General features: G+C 37.4%; 1 protein-coding gene across 3 annotated transcripts in view; it reads left to right on the top strand.

Annotated features, from left to right (window-relative positions):
- The first annotated feature begins 1,515 nt into the window (after positions 1-1,515).
- Positions 1,516-21,218, top strand: part of LOC129769273 (myotubularin-related protein 8) — a 51,959-nt gene continuing 32,256 nt past the window's right edge. Inside the window, exon 1 of one of the 3 annotated variants that reach the window (XM_055771401.1) lies at positions 1,516-1,777. In XM_055771401.1, coding sequence (XP_055627376.1) covers positions 1,754-1,777 — 24 coding nt within the window. In that variant the 5' untranslated portion in view covers positions 1,516-1,753. Of the gene's footprint in view, positions 1,778-15,165; positions 15,641-21,218 lie in introns of those variants that run through there. The other 2 variants (XM_055771399.1, XM_055771400.1) reach the window with 2 other exon arrangements.

Raw genomic sequence — 21,218 nt, 5'->3', positions numbered from 1 at the left:
GAAGTGGTTTTGCGTCCACTTAACCTGCCCTGAGAGAGCTAGCCGGGAAAGTAACACGCTAGTTCGCATCGGTCCTTTTGAAGGGTCTAAAACCAACTCCGCTTAAGCGGAGTAGTTTAGCTCAGGGACGGGAACAGTACTGGATTGGCTATTCTTTACGTTCAGAATTTTGAGTTTGATTACCCGCCTTGACACAAACGTTACAATTTTGAGTACATTTCAAAGAATTGTAAAAGAGATTAAGGGTTGTGTTCGAGAAATGACCGTATTGTTTACGTAGGATAAATCTCCCGTAAATCCACAAAGAAATGACTGAGCGATAAGCGCTCAGAAAGGGGAAAATTTCCATTCACCTAAAAAAATGCAAACGACTTTCAATTAGAGAGTCCAGTAAAAGAGTTAATTCACGTCAAATTAACTGACCGCTTTGCACAATTTCGGAACTTCAGTCGAAATGTCCATTGATCTACGCAATGTGTAACGGGTGGTAACATAAATTATGGATTGCTTTCGAGGCTCCAATGCTCAACAACAAACGCACTCAGAGAGAAATGAGTGTATCTCTCTCTCTCTCTCTCTCTCTCTCTCTCTCTGTATTTTACATTTACCTCTGCAGTTTTTGAATCTCTCAATTGTTATGTCAATTTGCTATGTCGATTTCTCACAGACATCCTTGGTTTAGATGTCTTTTTCACATTTCAGAGGGAACAAAAATACCTCCGACTTGTATGTATTTGCAATACCTATTTCCCCAGGCATCTAGGTTTTGAAGTCCGTGTTAGAGAAATACGGTGGGAACAAAAATTTTCCTGACTTTAAGTGTTTGCAATGTAGATTTCCCCTGGCACCTTCAATTAGTTTCTGTTGGGGAAACCGTATTTCGCTGTTACTTTGATTGCTTCTTTTGATCGCAACCAAACAAATTGGAACAAACAAAATGAAGCACATATCGTGTTTGGATAATACTTGACATTTCACAATTATTCAATTCTCTATATCAAGAAATATTATTTTTTTATCATTTTAACAGATGTGTAGAAATATTTCCTATCAATTGATGCGAACATCTTTGCGATCTACAATAGAACCCCGATTTCCAGCAAGCGGATGATACGCGGTACGCATTATCCGCGGAAGTGAGTTTCATAGTAATTCTACGGAGCTTCCCGAAATTTGTTAGTAAGAGGTAGGCACTTGCTCTTTTGGATGGTCTTGACTTTCACATTATCTGAGCCCTGGTGTACACGACCTTACAGACGAATAGTTCATGATTTCTTTCATTTTACCCCGCATATCTCCCGGTTAGACGTAGTCCTATGTCAAAATTCAAGGGGAAACGTGAATGTTCAAAATTATTTATATCAAAATATCGATGCCATAGTAGCATTCTCCATAAAATTTTCCATGATTACTAAATATTTTTCTGCGCGTGGATAGCCCGACAGAACAGCTCTATTCTCACAATCAAAACACAAATCTGACCCACCTTCAATGTATCTTTTCGATATGACATTTGCCTACTGTACGCCATTCACATGTGTGCGAATGTTTTCATTGCATTGAAAAAAGTTTTGTTTGTGGCTAACATTTGAACCTATGGTAAAATTGTAATTTTGCAGTGCAAACATCAGCATTATAGTTATCAGTGAGTAGTATAATTGCTATTTTGTAGCAACGAAGAGTGTGTTTGAAATATACAACTGTTTGCATCCGATATCAGAGTAAATAATCGATAGTAATCAGTGTATTTAATATGGAACATATAACTACACCAAAGGTAAGTTGGATACACCCTTAAATCCATCCAACAACACGATTTGTTCTGAAAAAATACGATTGATAACAATTATTATTTGCTAAACATTCAACTAGAAGAGTAACTGTTAAAGGTGTGTAGAAATATGAAGGTATTGAAGAAGTGTATTTTTCTACCTGAGGACCTTCGACATAATCGATAACGATAATTACCATTTCATTACCTTCGTTCAATTTTCACCTCAAATCTAAAAAATAATATGTTCAAATAAATTCTATTAATCATTTATTTTGAATGGAGGCGATCTGGCGTAGTGGTAACATCCATACCTCTCACGCAGAGATCACGAGTTCAATTCTCACTCCCGACATTCTTCCAAAAATGGAAGTAAAAGTGACGAACCAGCCGAAATGTGTTGAAAGTCACTATAATAGAGAAAAATTTATTTTGAATGTTCCAATTCGAGCTAGTATATTTGTTGAATTACACGAAGTGTGGCTATAAATTAACGAGACTGAAATTGTAAAACAATTTCTGTTGACTGCACCGTCGTGTGGGCCACTTTGGGCACTTTTTCAGGTGGTTTCATTTTGTGATAATATAACTGCGTTTGTAACGGGATCTCGAATAGTTTTCAAATGTATTTTATGTGGATTTGCATATAACATCTGTGCTGTATATGAGATGAATTCATCAATAAATAAGCAAAATGTGTTCATATTGTGATCAAAAAGTCACAGGAGGGGTTTCTTCGAGACACTACCGCAAAGTTGACGCAAGATTCCGTTAGGCTATCTGTTGCATGTTGATTTTGGATATGTTTGAAAAATTACATCTTTAAACTCTTTGATAACGATTTGTTGGCCTGAAAAGGGCCGTTTTGTTTGGTTTTTTTTATTCCATTTGTTTATTTATTTAGGGTCATTAGCATTTCAGCTGCAACAAACCCGAATTTTAATCGTGTACATGTCTCATTTTTGTATATGGTCGATGTTGAGTTAGACCGGACCATGTGACATTTTTATGATTTCGAGAAAAAACGAATTTGAAGTTCATTGCACTGCAAATTTTTGACGTAGGACTACGTCTTTCATTTCTATACCGGGGTGTAAAATCAAAGTTTCGAAAACGAAAGCGTTACGCCGGAGACCGAGATTTTGAGCGTTAATAGCTCCTAAACAACTGAACGAAATGGTATGATAAACATTTCATTCGAAAGATAAAATGTCTACGCGTTATATACTTGTTACTTTTTGATCCAAAAACTTGTTTCAATAGTCTTAAAATTGCTTTCAAAACAGGCTATTGAAATCACCAATCGGTATATAAGCGAGCGGCGCTCGGAAATCCACTCAGTTCTAATTGAACAGCGATTGGAGCATGTTGTCGCTGTTGCGGTGAAGCTCTTTATTTATCATGAAAGCGCGGATGAACGGTGTCACCAAGAGCCTGTTTGTGCACCCTAGGCCAGAAGGGAATCTATCAGGAGGAGAGTGATGCCACAAACGGTTCCCTGGGAAGACATCGCTACACACACATACACGCGCGGCTATTAACAGGTGGTTATCGAGTTGGCATTAACCACTGGTGGGCTTCCAGTATCGAGGAAAATGTGGAAATATCTAATCGTTACTGAAAATAATCTACCAGTTCCTCTGGGAATTTTCAAAATATATTCATGTGAAAGAGTTTAATTGAATGTTTTCTATCCATGTAACACTGTGACCAAATACATTTGGTTTTGTGGTTTTTCAATCAATCGCAATTAACAGGATAGCTTCAGAAGATTATTCTTCCCCATCAGTAGGATATTTCCGTATCCAATATTGTATGCGCCCGCAATCGATTATTGCTCAGTCGCCGAAAGTTCCGAGCTCAGAGAGTTCATTCCCCTCTAGTTTGCCTTCCAAATTGCCATCGTAAACCACACCTTCTCTCGATTCAATCACACACAAAAAGCATACTTAAGCGATATTCTGGTGGTGAGACACATTCATTTTTCGTGAGGACATCGACAAGACAACATCGTTGCCTAACGTGCTGGAAGAGGTGGACGGCGAAGGATCGACACATACACGCGCAGAACTCTTTCCGTTAGGATGCCATTCAGCATCGAGAAAGATCCGGAAAGATCTAATCATTGCTGGAAAATAATCTGCCAGTTCCTTTGGGAATTTTCAAAATATATTCATGTGAAAGAGTTTATTTGAATGTTTTCTATCCATGTAACACTGTGACCAAATATTTTTCAATCAAGTACTATTAAAAGGTGGTTATCGAGTTAGTATTAACCACTGGTGGGCTTCCAGTATCGAGGAAAATGTGGAAATATCTAATCGTTGCTGGAAAATAATCTGCCAGTTCCCCTTAGAATTGAAAATTACATTCAAGCGAAAGAGTTTATTTTAATGTTTTCTATCTATAAAATATCCATATATTACATTTGGGTTTGTGATTTGTCAATCAAGTACAGTTAGCAGGTTAGCTTCTGAAGATTATTCTTCAGAACAAGGTTTTTCGTATCCTATATTGGATGCATAAAACCTTGTGCCTCCAACGTAACGAAATATTCATTTATTCATTCATTCAGAATGGATTTAGATTCAACTTCGAACAAATGATCTCTAAATCAACGATAGTCCTACGTCACCCTTGCGGTTATACCATAGATATAACCCACTTCCTGTTTTTTCATTCAATATTATTTTATAATGTTATCTACTCTCTGGCAATACTTTGACGTATGATAATTGTAGAAAACATCAAGTATCGTGCCAAAAAAGGCACTTATTTGGCTGCCTATACGTACATGGTCCACTCTAGCTGAACCAAATGAAGCATTTTTTTAAAGATTTGGTTCACTATAACTGAACAATTTCGAAATATTTCTCAATCAATTAACAGTTGTGAGTCAAAGTGTGCCATTCTGTTATGAAAATTAGAGCGAGAAGGAGTGTGAGGTTGGAAATGCATAAACATTTGGTTGCTTTCAGCATAATAGCTCTGCCATCTATTACATGAATGAATATGCTTGCACGGCAAACATGTTGAAGCATGAACTTCAATCATCTTAGACAATATTCGTCTATAAGATCGTCGAATTCGAATTCATCGTGTATCACTAGTACTTGTGAAATAGTACATTTTGCGATTTTTCACACTGAAGATCAGCATTTTTCACTGATTCGTTCAGTCAGAGTGGACCATGTTAATTTTTAAATATACTCAGAACGCGCACATTTTACATTAGCGGGTTCAGTACATTCCAACAAGGTACCTATTAGCATCAAGAAAAAGTTTTGTTAGTTTGAATTCGGCGCTGGAAAATTGTTTAAGTTCAATATCCAAATGATTGATACATGGTCCACTCTGTCTGCACATGATATAGATTCTGAATCCTTCTGATTCAGAATATTTCTTTCACCAGCTCCCCGAGCTCACTCATGATTTTCTAGAACGAAGCTTGACTTCGTTCTTAGAAGGTCATAATATTTGAATTATTCGGAAAACCCGAATTTGGCACCAAACCCTTTGCATAATAATATGGAAGATTGTGATACAGATATAAAAATGGGGAATTTGAATAAACGTTTTTATGATATCATAGTGGATCATCTGAATGGAGATGAGTTAGATTTCGAACTAGAGATTCCGGAGATAGTTTTCTCGGATGACAAATCCATAGCCAGGAAGCGACGGTCGTTGAGGGAATGATTAAAACAGAAGGAAAAAAAATTAGAAAGTCAGAAAAATTTGAAGCGTGATCTGGAGGAAGAAATGAAAGTGTGTGAGATAAAGTATAATGAGATTGACGAATTAGTAAAGCAAACTGTGAAGGATCTACCTCCCAGATGCCAGTCAACGTTACTGCACTTGGGAAGTCGCATACATTTGTTAAAAAGCTACGTGGGACAGCATGAAAACTATCAGCTTGATAGAATGTTGGAAAAAATATTGCAATACTTAAACAAATTCTTTTATGAGAAACGTGATTCTGTGGCACAACAAACCCAGAGTACCGAGGTGCAGATTTCTGCCGCAAATAATGTGACCTGTCAGTTTAATATGCATGATCGAACATCGACTTCGCAATACTTACCCGAGCCAAATCGTTCAGATAATGGTATTCTTTCAGTGAATGAGACAGATATAATTAATCCGTTGTAGAGATTAGGATTGATTGAATCAAATACAGCGAACACAGCCCCAGTTAAGGATGCTTTATTAATGCTCCAACACGAAATGTACCTGTTACGAGGATTCCATGATACTCACACCCAAAACAGAAGCACATTCTTGTCTGAGAACGCAAATGAAGCGAGCAGACAAATTACTACGGCGTACACGTGAACAATTCCAAAGAACTCAGTTCCTTATCATTCAGAATCGTTTCAGCCAAGAGAGTACCCAACATGTTTCCCGAATAGCAGTTCGACTTCTTTGATCACTTCGAATACACTACCCGCGTTGTACCGGTGGTCACGTTGTATCCGATAAATGTAACCTTAACGACAAATACTCCGATTTACACATCAGGAACTAGCATTTCATCCACCGAAAATCCGAAAAATCCGGGAATCCGAGATCCGCGATATGATGAATGTTGTGAACCATGAACAATTCAGCGTCATCACCGAATCAAAATAAGTATGGTCACAATACAAATACCTTCACGTCACGATACGGCAATCCATCGGAATATGATACTCTAAATCTATCAGGCAATCGAGTCAATTACAGACAAGTCTTGTCTGAACCCCAACATTTTCAATCTCATTAGAAATCATAACCAGTTTCAAAGTGGAAATTAGATAAATACGCTGGTACTGACCAAGGATTGAAACTCAATTAGTTTCTAGTTTTAGTTTCACATTTGACTCTATCAGAACGCATTTCTGAAGTTGAATTATTTGACTCCGCGCTCCATCTTTTTACTGGTCCTGCTTTGAATTGGTATATGTCCATGAGATCCGCCGGACGTTTGATGAATTGGCCACACCTGGTGAATAAACTTCGTAAATCCTTCGTTCATCCTCAGCTGGATTCATTGACACGTAGTAGAATTTACCAACGACGACAGCAACGAAATAAAACCAAGAATTCTTTTATGAATGGAAAGCATGTTTAGGTCGATGACCGTTCGTATGAATGATTTTGAAAAACTAGATATATTTAAAAGAAACATGAGGATTGATTACAAGAAAGATCTTCTGTGGAAACCAGTAGCTAGCCTACAGAAACTACAGGAAGCAGGTCATATAGGAGACGCCTCGAATTTTTCATTATTTCCAAAGGTTTTTGGAACTGATAAATCGGTTCATGCGATTTCAGAAGAAACCACAGAACTAATAAACAATCAGCTTAGCCGCAAGACAGATGAGAAGTTTTTCTTCAATACAGATAAAAAAAAACAATCAAAAAAACAAAAACAAAATAGTCAAAATGATCATTTTAAATTCAATTCAGAGCAATATGAAGATAAACCGCAAAACGATCACATCAAATTCCATTCACCACAATACGCGACTAAAGGGGGGAAAGAAGATCCGAGAGTTGGCCCCTGGAAACCCACACGCACTCTGGAAACATTGATCAATTCGCACTGTCCTCCGAGAAGCTATGAGTGTTTGTATTGTAGACAAAGCAATCATGCTCTCGAACAATGTAGGCAATATAAAGGTTTGATCTGCATGGTATGTGGGTTCAACGGCTTCGAAACCCGAAACAAAACTGTCGAAAAAACGGTTAACAGACGACCGAAAATCGCCGATTATCAACCCCCATCCGCGTGAATTCTTTTCCCACAGAACAAAGTATTTCCGACTGCTGGGAACCGTATTATAACAGACATTTCGTATCGATAAAAATTTACGATGTCATCAAAGCTCTTTTGGACCCAGGTAGTCAAGTCACCATAATAATTGAGAAAATATTCTCAAAACTTCAACGAGTTAAACTGATGCACCTTCCATCAACAACAATTATACGTTCAGGTAATCTCGCGAAGTGACGCAAGCGCCAGAAGGAAGAATTTTCAGTACGAGAGTTTTCGCAAAATTGCATGTATAATCAGCATACGCGTACATTACGTTAATTTTAATATGATCTGTACAAATGATAGAAAAACATTGCGATCGGCTTCATTTTTGAAAAAAGCGTTTCCACAACCGATTGGCGTACATCCATCAAAGTATGCGAGAATCTGTTTCCAATTATTTTCTTCAAAAGGTCGCCGTTGAGCGGAGCATGAGAAAGCATCAGGGAGAAAAGTCCGACTTTGTAGCATACGGCGAGCAGGCTAACGTAGTTGAGAACCCGATTGTAACAATCATGAACAGCACCAATTTTTTCCCATCCAAAATGCAATTGACAACATCCGTGTTAAATAAGATAATGTCGTCCGAATCTATCCGATGTGAGGCAAATACAGTTTATGCGAGGATGTTTTGACTTTTTATTATAATATGCGTTTCGTTGGAGAATTTAGAAGAGTGCAGCTGTTGGATCTCGTCCGACATTTACTTCAATTCATCCGAATGAGGAATTGAGCAGTCTCAGATTTTCGTCTGAAGTGGTAATTTTGCTCTTTATTGCAAAACATTACTGCCGTGATTTCGCAAAGTGACGCAAGCGCCAAAATTGGCATTTTACTTTTTATGTTATAGATCGATAAAAAATACCAAATTCTTTCAAACGACTGCGAAGTTTTACAGAAATGTGAAAAAATGACCCCTTGAAAATGAAATGGCATAAGTTCCACAAAGTTCGTCGAGAATAATTTGACCATCTTGGACTCATTTTTTAAATTTTCTACATGACTTCTATTTTATATGAAAACATTAAAAAAAATTAAAAAATATGTATTTTTGATTTTGCAAACTCAAGTTTTTTTTGTAAATAAAAAAAGAGTACTAATTTGTTTTTATCAGGGTATATGTTTTTTCACATTTTAACATCAACTCTTTCTTTTCACTCTTTCTACGACATTACGACTCATAGTTTTTGAGATATAAATTATCAAAGATTTCTCTTACTAAAATCGAAACGCCCTTTTCAAAAGCTACACTTGAGTCAAAAAATTCTCCAATGCTGTGAAAAACTCATATTCCCTCCAACCCAAACGGAATACAAACTTTCGTCCAAATCAAAAATACAAGTTTTTAAAACCGGCATTTTTAGTTCGATTTCATTTGGAATTGCGCATATGGAAACCCAGGACTGGAGGCGAAAGGAACAACCTTAAAGCATTTATAAAATAAAGGAAGATTAGAAGCTTTCGAATCACGTTCGACTCGGTGGATATTTAGGATTGTTCTTCGTTTTGTTAGAAAACATTGAACAAATGAAGTGTTGGTTGAGTGAGGTTATTGTGCAGCCCGTCTAATATAAGTCTCCAACGTGCCGCACTCATCCGATATATAAAGTTGGAGAAAAAGTAATCCATTATTTTTGAGTGAAATTTAAAACGATTTTTAATATGATTCTGATTGTCCGATTTGGGTCGAATATGCACCGTTTTGTTGTAAAATTTGTTGCGATTCTAAAGGTAGCTTCATAGTCCCCCTTATTCCGCGCGGCGGTCGTTATCATAGAGGTCTTTGTCCTTATTGGCGAAAAACTCTAGCAATAGATTTTTACAATCTTCTCTTGATCCCAATTTCTCATTACTCTGGAAATTTTGAAATGCAAGGAAAAGATGATAATCGTTTGGTGCCAGGTTCGGCTTATATGGCAATGCATTAAAATATCCCAATCAAGCTCTTGGAATTGTGTGGCCTCGCGTTGTCCTGATGGAACACACAGTCTCTTCTGTTGGCCAATTCTGAACGTTTCTGGTCAATCGCTAGCTTCAAACGGTCCATTGGTTGACAGTAGAGATCTTAATTTTGTGTATTACACTAAAATAAAAACATGGGTGGGTTATATCTATGATAGAACCGCAAGGTTGACGTGGGGCTTCAGTTGTTTTAGTAAGCATTTGTATTGTATTGATTAGATTATCGATTGAATGTTTGCTTTGTAAGTAAAACGTTTGAACAGTTGCCATGTAAGATCAATGCATGCATTATAATAGATTGTGTTCTTTGTTATAATGAATTTGATGACCGCCATTTTACGTTTGATATGATGCCTAGGACTACCAAAATATGTGAACGGAAGAATTGTCAAACGATCATTGTATTTTACATTTCCTTCTGAAATTATTGCATCTCTCATGTTTACTCATGTTATATGTTAGTTCTCGAACCGCGAAAGCTCATTCACCTCTAGTATCTGAAGTGACTATTTTCCCAGGATTCTCAGATTAGAATTACGTTTTAGGGGAACATCATCCGGTCTGTACAAAGACAAGCGAGTACAAAGAACTCGCAGCTTGCATATATTTGCAATGCGCATTCCCCCAGGCATCTTTGTTTTGAAATCCATCTTAGAGAAACACATTTTGGTGTGAACAAAAATACCCATACTTGTATGTATTTGCAAAGTGGATTCTCCCAGGTACATTGAAAAAAAAACCTTTTTAAAATCGCGGACAAGGCAATGAAGGACTAAAAATGAGTTCCAAACGCGAAAAAATATATTTCAGCATGAAAACTATGTTTTATCAATACTCATTAATCTATCCATCTATAAGAACGTGTACACCAGTGGTCAGATAATGTAAAAGCCATGACCAAACCATGACCGAACGAACAACGAACGGGAGCTTATTAATCTATCGAATATCAACTAAGCGAGAGGATAAACGAGTACAAGATCTTCACGAACTCCGAGCACAAAGTATACAACTATTGTGACGAACGTTGGAAAACTTAAATCTGAAGAACTCTCGGATAGGATTTTCGGAAGTATTCGTAGCGACACATTTCCAAAGACTCCTTTCCTTTAATCAGATCCCTTGGCAATTTAATTCTATCCTAAATCCACCCTAAATTTAAATTTAACGTAAATTTAAATCTAAACTATGAATGCTCGTATATAACTTCTTTACCTATCGCTTTACCTATCTGTGATTCACCACATACAACACGTGGCTAAAGCTTATCTATGATTCTACACTGCAATCTAAGGACATCAGAGCCTAGCGCGATAAGAAATGTGTGCGATCTTTTTGGTTTTAATGCATTGGGTTTCATTGCACCCGCTACCGATAGGTGAGATTGTAATTTTTATTTTCGAAATCTCGTTTCGTCGAAAAGTTCACTTTTTGAAAATCACATCACTCACCACAGTGAATTCTAATTTTTTTACCCATTCCCACTAACAAGTGTTCCTTTCATGATAATCGCAAGCGAACCACGCTACGGAACGCTTCCCCTGGTGACGTCGTTATTGACTGTTTGGATGAAACATAGTTTTTATTCTTAAATATTTTGACGAAATAAATTATTTAAACATTGTATGGGTATCTTTACATTTCTTGAAATGTGCGGAACAATTCCATTATATATTTTTATATACAGTAGAACCCCACCTATCCGTGGAAATGAGTGGAAAGGTCACCGCTCATAACGAAAACCACTGACCACGCAATAAAGGTCTGAAAATTTAACCCAAACACGAAAAAAAGATATTTAAGAATTAAAACTATGTTTTATCAAAACAGGAAAATGTTAAACTATCCATCAGTGGTCAGATAATGTAAAAACCTACCACTCACTGACAAATTTCGGGAAGGCCTATAGAATTACCATGTGACTCGCTTTAGCGCAGGGATTCTCAACTATTTTGTGCAAAAGACCCCTTTTCCAGTATGAAGTGCACAGACCCTTATGGCCAAACTTCTCCAATCATAAGAAAAACTTAATATTTGAAAAACTTTGCTGTTGATGAACCCTTTAGAAGGCAGTGGAAACTAGGCAAGGAATCGACTCAAGCTATAGAGAACATAAACCTATGATAAAAAATGATGGCATTATAGGAGGCACTGCCCATAAACCCCAAAAACACTGTTTGTCGCTGCTCTTAGTTCACTTTGTTGCGCCTTTGATTGTCAAAAAATCAAAACAACATTTCTCGCGTAACTTTTGAAAAGGTCCTATGTAACATTTTCGTCAACTCGAGAAAAATGAAGTTGAAGACCCGAACATTATTCCGCGAATTGTCTTAAAAGGTATCGATCTTTATCACTACTTTTACCACTAGCAGTCAATAATAACTCTGAAAAACCAATCGTAACAGCTGTTCCGTGATTTGAGCTTAAATTTGTAGCCTCGGAGCGAAAAATGTTACATTGGACGTTTTGACTGGCCCTGTTTGCACATTGGACATATTACGTTTCACGATAAGAATTTAAAACTAACTACTGAAGAACAATCGAAACATCGGCATTTCATTCTAAAGACAGATTATTATTGTCATCACTCGTTGAATTGCACTGACATAGATAACAACACCTGAAAGAAACAAAAACTCAAAACGACCGAAGTACGACTTCGTGTTGTTTTGATTGCTTTGCTACTTCGGACGTTTCGAGCGTCGGAGGAAAGAGGCGTCTGAAGTAACAGCCGAGTGCTTAAAATCCGAATCTGTACATTGCATATTTTTTGCATCGGCGATTAAAAGATGAAGAAGATAGATACGTGAACGATTGTTTTTGTAATGCATTCAATGATTGAAAACTAATAGCGTGCACCCATTAACTCGATTTGTTTACATTTGTTACATAGGACCTTTTCAAAAGTTACGCGAGATTTCTCGTGCAACCAAAAAAATAATTGTTTATATAATTTTAATTTTTCATCAAATAAACCATTTGTTTTATTGAAAAAACTGCATGAGCTTACACAGTAGGTCCTATTAGAACGATTACAGTGAAAAAAACTTATCAATTTGTTGCATATTGATTGAATTTAAACAAAATTTGCGGCCTAAAATTTCAGTTTTTTACATAAAAATGAATCGCAAATTAATATCGTGAACTTTTAGCATCCCTAAAAAATTGGTGTATTACCAGATACCTTTAGAAGCCTTTGGTAAAGCAATATATTGAAATAATATTCCAAGTGCGGCGAAAAAAAAATGTTTTGTGGGTGACGATATAGTTGCCTTAGAAAGGGTTCAGTGACTTGGCATCATTTTCTCAACAAAATAAACATACATAAAATTCAGTGACTATCAAGTGTAGTTAACAATTATTAATACAAATTCCTCACAAATACAGATTGCTTGCAAATACTTAAGTGAAGATAAAAAACATAAAAAATTCAGTGTGATGAATAAACCTGTTGACAAACACATTTTCTCGCACGAACTTGTTCACGCTTTTTTACTTGGCGATTTTGTAATCTTGTATTAATGTATGAACTTATGTCGATGAGTCTTGTTGAGTTTTTGAAAAGTACAAAAATAATATTGAGTTGGGGAATCAAGAAATCTGTTATTTTCATCGGTAGATGGCTGTAGTGTTCGATATTTCGTGTAGTATCAATCAAACAACTCGTGTCGATCAAACAATTTCAAGGTTATGCTCGTGGTCATGGTGATATTCAACACTAAAAATTTTTTTGCTGTTTAGTGTTTGTTCCATGTAGTTGTCAGTTGCAGGGTGTTAACAATGGAAGTCAACAAAGAGATAATTCGGTACATTCTACAGTTTTTCTTTGATAATGCAAACCAAGTCACTGATATTGTAAATGGTGTTTATGGTGTCGATACCCGCCCAGGAGCTAAATATCGACAGTAAAACAGTTTTAAACTATTTGCGCAAAGCTGGATTCACAAAGATGTTCGGTGTTTGAGTGCCACACCAATTAACACCAAAAATACGATAGATCGAATTTCCATCTGCAAAGCCTTGGCCAAACGGAATGAAATCGAGTCATTTCTTAAACGGAAAGAGACTGCGGATTAAAAATAAGTCATTTACGACAATATTGTGCGAAAAAGATCGTGGTCAAAGCATGGTGAGGCAGCTCAAACTGTGGCCAAACCAGGACTAACGGCCAGGAAGGTTTTACTGTGTATTTGATGGGGCTTCAAGAGAATCATTTTTGAGTGTTTCTCTCATAGAAGTCTTGGTTTTTATTGGCGAATACTATAGTGTTCGATTTTCACAATTTCTCTTAATCCCAATCTATTATCACTCAGGATGTTTCGCAACACGAGAAAAAGGTGGTAATCACTTGGTGCCAGGTTCGTTAGCTTTACCTTTAAAATGACAACAAAACGGTGCATATGTGCCCCTAATCGGACAATCCTAAATATCTCAAATATAGTTCTGAATTTTACGCAAAAATAATGGACTACTCTTCTCCCAACCATATATATTTTACTAAAATATTAGTCATTCTTATAACAAGTTGATTCACGTGATACAACTTAGACAGTATGTCGAAAATTTCAAATGAGAACTTGTGTTAATTAATAGGGGTCGATTTCTAGACCTCGTCGACCCCCAAAATCAGCTTTCGTTTGTATCGACCCCCGGGAAACCGAGATTGACCCTAGGGGTCTATATCGACCACTCTGAGAAACCCTGCTTTAGCGGATAATCGAGGTTCTACTGTATTCTTTGTGGTTGGAGTAGACGATGTTCCAATATCTCCAACATGAACTAGAATTATTACAAAATTAATGTGAAACGAAACTTAAGTTCGTGAAGCTACTTATGATTAACATTACAAATAAAATCATAATGGAGATGTTGAATAATTTCCGATGGATGTTCCGATCTATGTTTGGTGATGGATAGTTATGGTTACGAATATGAAGCGACAGCATAAGGGATGAGTGAAACCTATTAACGTAGCTATAATGGTGTATTTTGTGTTTGGGTAATTTTCTCCAACAATAGACAATTATATTGAATGATTACATTCCTTTTTTATGGGAGCATTAACACCTATCGATGTTGATGTGAAAAATATTACTCAGATGAGATACCGAATGTACAATGTTTTATAGATTACACTTTTTTGCTACGTTGCGAACGATTATGTCGTTTCGATTTACTACACATGGTTTTTTATGATGCCTTCCGTTAGTTGTGTAACATTTTTATCGAAAGCTCATCGTTGTTGTCCACTTGATAATCAATCTATTTGCATTTTATAATCTTTCGTTTCTCGAGAGAGTTTGTTGAGATTGCGTGCTAAGCATAGTAAAAACGCGGAAAATCGCGTTTGCATTATAATGTCTGATGAGAACTGTCCTACGACACTGCGAAATTAAGAACATTCCCTGCTGTTTGTTGAGAAACAGCTTTTTATGAGGATGACGTCACGGTATCTTTATTAACTCACTCAAGCTTTGCTTAGGCCTTAGCCAAGTGCATTTCCACAGTCTGAAGCATGTGAAGTGAGCTTTTTCATTGGATGGTTTTACTCTTTTCCGCTCTCAGAAGAGAGAGAGTGCAAACAAGGTCGAGACCACATATAAGGATTTCGCTTGAATTTACCCAAAGCTTTCGCAGTTCGAGTTTTCCTGCTGCTGCAGTAAGGCTCGGTATCGTGTGGCTTTCCCGCGTCTGATCAGCTTGAGTTGTATTTTGGTGGTGATATTTTTATCCACAAGGAAGTGCGATGGGAATGGGGATACTTTGAAGTAGTAGATACGTTGTTGTCCTGTTTACTCGGATCGATTTCCCGCATAGTACTATCGTCCGTGTTCTGTGCAATCATGTTGATGGATGTGTAATTATCGGTGGTGCAGTGTCTCGTTTTATGAAAACAAATTATGGCCGAGCCATTGTCTCCTTCCAACTCAACATTCAAGCAGAACTTTGATCTCGTGACTCCGGAATTTGACGAGGATCCGAAGGTGCTATGGGGCGTTACCGTACCACCGTTTGTTTCCGATAAAGTTGTTTCATGGGTCGAGGAAAACTTCCCGTGCTCTCCACCACAAAATATTACGTTCAGCGGGTGCAATGTGTTGAAAAAGGTATGTGCTTATTTTGGTGCCAAACCTGCAACGGACATTGAATTTAATGTTAGACTCTTGATGCTGATTAGTAGCAACTAGGTTTGGCTCGAAAATATAGTTTTACGTTATGTGATTTTTATTTTTTATCATCATGTGTCACCGTGTTTATTAGCACTCAATTTAGATTTTATATCAACGCATTTGTTGCTCTCAAGTGGAGATAATTAGAAACACCTCAACGCACATTTAGGATGAGCGAACTGGGGCAACAGGATAGGTTGAGAAGAACTTCGATTGTAACTTTAGAAACGTTTTCAAATCTTAAATGCAGGTTTTTACTGTTCAATATACTGTTTTCAAAAGCAATTGGTCAAATGGTTTTTTTTGTGGACGGGCGAAACGGATATATAGGCGAATAGGTAATGTAATACGAGAGGCGTAGTAGTGTATCGGTCGCGAGAGGGGCAATTTTGTTTTTTGGCTCTCATCGCTTGTCTATCCAGAAACTGTAATGTAAACAAACAGAGAGAGAGAGAGAAATATTGCGCGATTTGTGTTCTTTTTTAATAATTTAATAATGCTTTGCATTATTAAATGCACGATTTATATGATATAATTTTTTTAATTTTTAATGTTAGACATTTAACTTTTTTCAATTATTAAAACCTACCCACTTAACCTATCCTTAACATAAACCTGCGAAATTACTGTACAAAATACGGACAATCAAATGCTCGGAATAAGAGCACCTCCCTCCAAATTTTTTTCACATCCAGGCGGAGATGCCAACCTCCCTGTTTTCTCAGGATTTCCCTGACTTTTTGGCTCGATCCCTGATATTCTGACAAGCACTCTATTTACTCCTGATTTTTCTGAAGTGATCCTGATTTATTCTAATTTTTGCACTTTTTACTCTATCAGAATAAAAACTATCCGTAATGAATATACTGTCGGTAATGAGAACTGTTATAATAGTCTACAAATAAGAAAACCTCCGGCTCACACTTGTATATCGTTTTGTATTGTATTTGTATTTCTTTCTTCCATTTATTATCTATCCCGAAGCGATTTGCGTTATCAGAGATACACAACATTTATTAATCTCTGAAGTTGGTGTCGACTACAGGTTCTCTATCAGCCTAGTCCGCCCGAAAGCAGTTTCAAATCGTTGTATTTTGAATGAAAATAATTACTAAATAATTTTTGTGTGCTTAAAACACGTAGTTCAAGTTTTCACTTGAATCAAGAAAATGAAACCAAATTGTACATACTGAGGTTTTAAGGTGCAATGAATGTTTCTATGATGGTTAGACTCTCCACCCCCCTCTCTAAGGGTGGGTTGTCATACAAATTAAACACAAATTTCTGCATAACTCAAAAACTAATCAAGCAAATGGAGCCACATTTGGCATGTGAAGGTTTTACGGAGCACAAAACGTTTCTATGGTGAATACACTCCTTCCCCCTCTCTAAGGGGGGCTGCCATACAAACGAAACGAAAACTTCTGCATAACTCGAGAACTAATCCAGCACAATTTGGGATGTGCGGGTTTTTGGGTATGAGAAATGTTTCTATAATGGTATGACACCCTCCCTCTTCTGGAATGGAGAGGGGGTCCCATAAAAATATTACACATATTTCAACCAAACATGACAATTGAAAATTTTCGGAAAACTCTGAAGGGAAAAAGGAAAATTCGGGAAGTTAAATTCCCATATGTTTTACAATTACGCAGTGACAAGTGCTGTTAGTCCATTTGATGTTTGCGCTAGCGAAATTGATCTTTGTTCGAAACTGGGAATGGATTTCAATGTGATGAAACGCACTCCTATATCTTCTTCTATCTATACCAAATAAAAAGGATCACCGGATGTGTTGATAAGAGCAGAACTCTAGGAAGGAATTGTCCGATTTAGGGCTGTCTTTATACTATCATATTTTCTGTATAAAATATTTATTCCATGTAAAGGAGAAACTTCTTATTTGCAAGTGGTTGAAAAATCTTGAACGAGAATTGTGTCTGAAAACAATCTGATATTATAATGATGAGTTTTGTTTGAAATACTAGGAATTTTATAGTAAAAGGTAAATTCAATGGGGTCGAATAGAAGTTCAATCAATGAACAGTTCTGCGATTGGACCCATGAACTTGCTCATAGTAAGAAAACGTGAAAGTTTGAAGGTATTGATAACAAAAAAACAAATATTGGGCGGGACGAAGAAAACTTGTTTCAATAGCCTTAAAATTGCAAAACAGGCTATTGAAATCACCAATCGGTATATAAGCGAGCGCCGCTCGGAAATCCACTCAGATATAATTGAACAGCGATTGGAGCATGTTGTCGCTGTTGTGGCGAAGCTAACTTCGTTCATCATGAAAGCGCTGATGAACGGTGTCACCAAGAGCCTGTTTGTGCACCTTAGACCAGAAGGGAATCCATCAGGAGGAGAGTGATGCCACTGAAAAGGTGACCAAGAAAGTAACAGCATCGAATATTGGTTCCGCTTGAGGCATCAGAGTAGCCACCACACACACATACACGCGTGCAATTCTTTTCGTTTGGTGGTTATCGAGCATCGAGAAGAATCCGGCAGGATGTCATCGTTGCTGAAAAATAATCTGCCAGTTCCCCTTGGAATTGAAAATTACATTCAAGCAAAAGAGTTTATTTTAATGTTCTCTATTCATATAATAATGCGACCAAATTCATTTTGTTTTGTGATTTTTCAATTAAGTGCGATTAGCAGGAAAGCTTCTGAAGATTATTCTTCCCCATCAGTAGAATATTTTCGTATCCAATATTGGATGCATAAAATTTAAAAAGGGAAAATGTTTCGCATCGCGAAAATCATATAATTTTCCATCGATTATTGCTCAGTCGCTGAAAGTTTCAAACTCAGAGAGTTCATTCGCTTCTAGTTTGCCTTCCGAATTGCCATAGTAAACCACACCAAAATAATCTGCCAGTTCTCCTTGGAATTGAAAATTACATTCTAGCGAAAGAGTTTATTTTAATGTTTTCTATTCATATAATACTGCGATCAAATGCATTTCGTTTTGTGGTTTTTCAATCAAGTGCAATTAACAGGAAATCTTCTGAAGATTATTCTTCCCCATCAGTAGAATATTTTCGTATCCAATATAGGATGCATAAAACCTTGTGCCTACAACGTAACGCTCTCGTTTCCGAAGTCCCCCAAATATTCATTTATTCATTCATTCACAATGGATTCAGATTCAACTTCAAACAAATGATTACTTAATCAACGATAGACCTACGTCAATCTTGCGGTTATACCACATATATAACCTATTTCCTGTTTTTAAGTTCAAAATTTGATTATTATACATGACAATCCATTATGATTTTCGATTTTCAATGACAGAACACGTAGCTTAATTTCGTCAGCGAGAGAGTAATGAATGGACATTGTGGATAGTATTGCGGATTCAGGACAAATTTTCAGAATTAGCCAATGATATAGGCATCTCGATCCATCAGGACAACGTCAAAATTCATGCCTCTCTGACATCACGACAAATTGTTATCTTGAACAGTTTTTGACGACAAAGCAAACATAATCTGGGAGGATAGCATTTTTAAGCTGCGTGAAAGATGACGAAAGATTGTGAAATCATATAAAATAATAAATTGCTTGCTTTTGTTTTCCCAGGCATCCTACTATGAGCTATCCTGATTTCTTCTTGATTTTTATTATCATTTTTCCTGAATTTTGAAAATTATAGTTGGCAACCCTGCTTCCAAGGTATCAAGGCGGTCTGTTTCGGGAACCTCCGTTGTTCTCGTCCAGATTCATAATGGTCTTAAGGAAAAAAATCTGAACGCACTGGAGTTTCTACTACTTCTTTGGACTATTCGATAAGTGAATCACTGATCCGAATGCTTACATTATCAGACGGAACAAGTCTAGGAGATCTCGAATGCGGGAATCAAATAGCCTGAGTCTTCGCAGCATTGATAACAATTTTCCAACTGGTTTAATATCCTGTTAGAGCATCCAGCCCACACTGCAATTTGGGAGTCAGAGCACCAATAAGGCTAAGGTGACATCGGCTCGGAGTACGCACGAAAATTTGATTGTACGATAACTGACGAAGAGAAACAATTTTATTCGATAGAAGCTGGCGAATTCGAACGAAGCAAGGGGGAAGCAATGTAACCACACCAATACAACTCAATGTGATTGTTTACTTTCACTATTGCACACAATTCGTACTACTACTTTTCCGCACCCAGTGTCACCGCCGCCTAAGGGTAAGGTTACATTGGCTCGGAGTACGCACGAAAACTTGATTGTGCGATAACTGACGAAAAGAAACAAACAATTTTGTTCGATAGAAGCTGACGAATTCGAACGAAGCAAGTGGGAAGCAATGTAACCACACCAATACAATTCTATGTGGTTGTTTACTTCTCACGATTGTATGCGTTTCGTGCTGCCTTATTTTCGTAAGAAGCTGCAGGCAGTATCACCGTGGCCTAATGCGACTTTGAAACAAAATCGCAGTGTCATCGGCAATTGGGACAACATCCCGTAGGGACGAATGACCTTTGGGTTAAAGTCCCTTCAAAAACAAGAACGAACGAACGAACAACATCCCATCACCGTGAAGCGGTGCGTTGTCCGCAGTATAAATGTTGTACAGAATGGGCCCAAGGATACTTCCTTGGGGCACACCTGCGTTCATATTGAAATGCTCTGAGCACACATTATGCAAGTATACCCGGAATGTTCTTAGAGAGATAATTTCTGATGATACACTAGACCATCGTGCCACACATTATCGGAAGCATTTTCAATGTCCAAGAGTGCCCTTACTGTCGTCTTGGACAACGACTTGTTTCACTGTATAATATTGGTCACTCTAGTGAGTTGATGGATGGTAGATCTTCTCTTACGGAAACCAAAGTGTTCCTCAGGAAAGACACTATGCTCATCTGCAAATGCAAGAATTCGGCTTTAGATGCATTTCTCGAACAACTTAGTGAGTACATAAAGCAAGCAGATAAGCCGTTAGCTTTTAGAAATTGAAGGATCATTCCCCGGTGGTAGAGAAATTTGTCTACCTTGGCTCGTTGATAACAACTGACAGCAATAACAGCTGGAAAATTTGAAGACGCATAGTCAATGAAAGTCGCACCTACTGTGGGTTCCGCAAATCCTTAAGGTCTAATAAACTCCGACCCCCTACGAAGTGTACCATGTAAAAATCTCTGATTAGACCGGTTATTCTCTATGGACTCGAAGCATGAACAATACTCGAAGAGAACTCACACGTACTTGGTATTTTCGAACATCGAGTGCTCAGAATAATTTACGGCAGGGCATGTTGCAAGATTGCCGAACAGTAATTCTGCATAAATGGTGTTCGCATCGAATCCGGGGGGAACAAGACGAACAGAAATCCAGTGAGCGAGGTGGTTGAACAAGGTGAAGCAGGACTTGGCAATGATCGATGCGGCCGGGAGTTGGAGAACTGTAGCCATGGATCGGGATTATTGGCGAAACATTGTGAAGAAGATTTAATCTCTCAATGGGATGTAGTATCATTATAAATACAACCATTCAATG

The sequence above is a fragment of the Toxorhynchites rutilus genome, chromosome 2 (assembly GCF_029784135.1).
Source record: "Toxorhynchites rutilus septentrionalis strain SRP chromosome 2, ASM2978413v1, whole genome shotgun sequence".
In the NCBI taxonomy this organism is placed as follows: Eukaryota; Metazoa; Arthropoda; class Insecta; order Diptera; family Culicidae; genus Toxorhynchites; species Toxorhynchites rutilus.
Note: the sequence above shows the minus strand (reverse complement) of the source record. Positions and strands in the feature narration are given on the sequence as shown.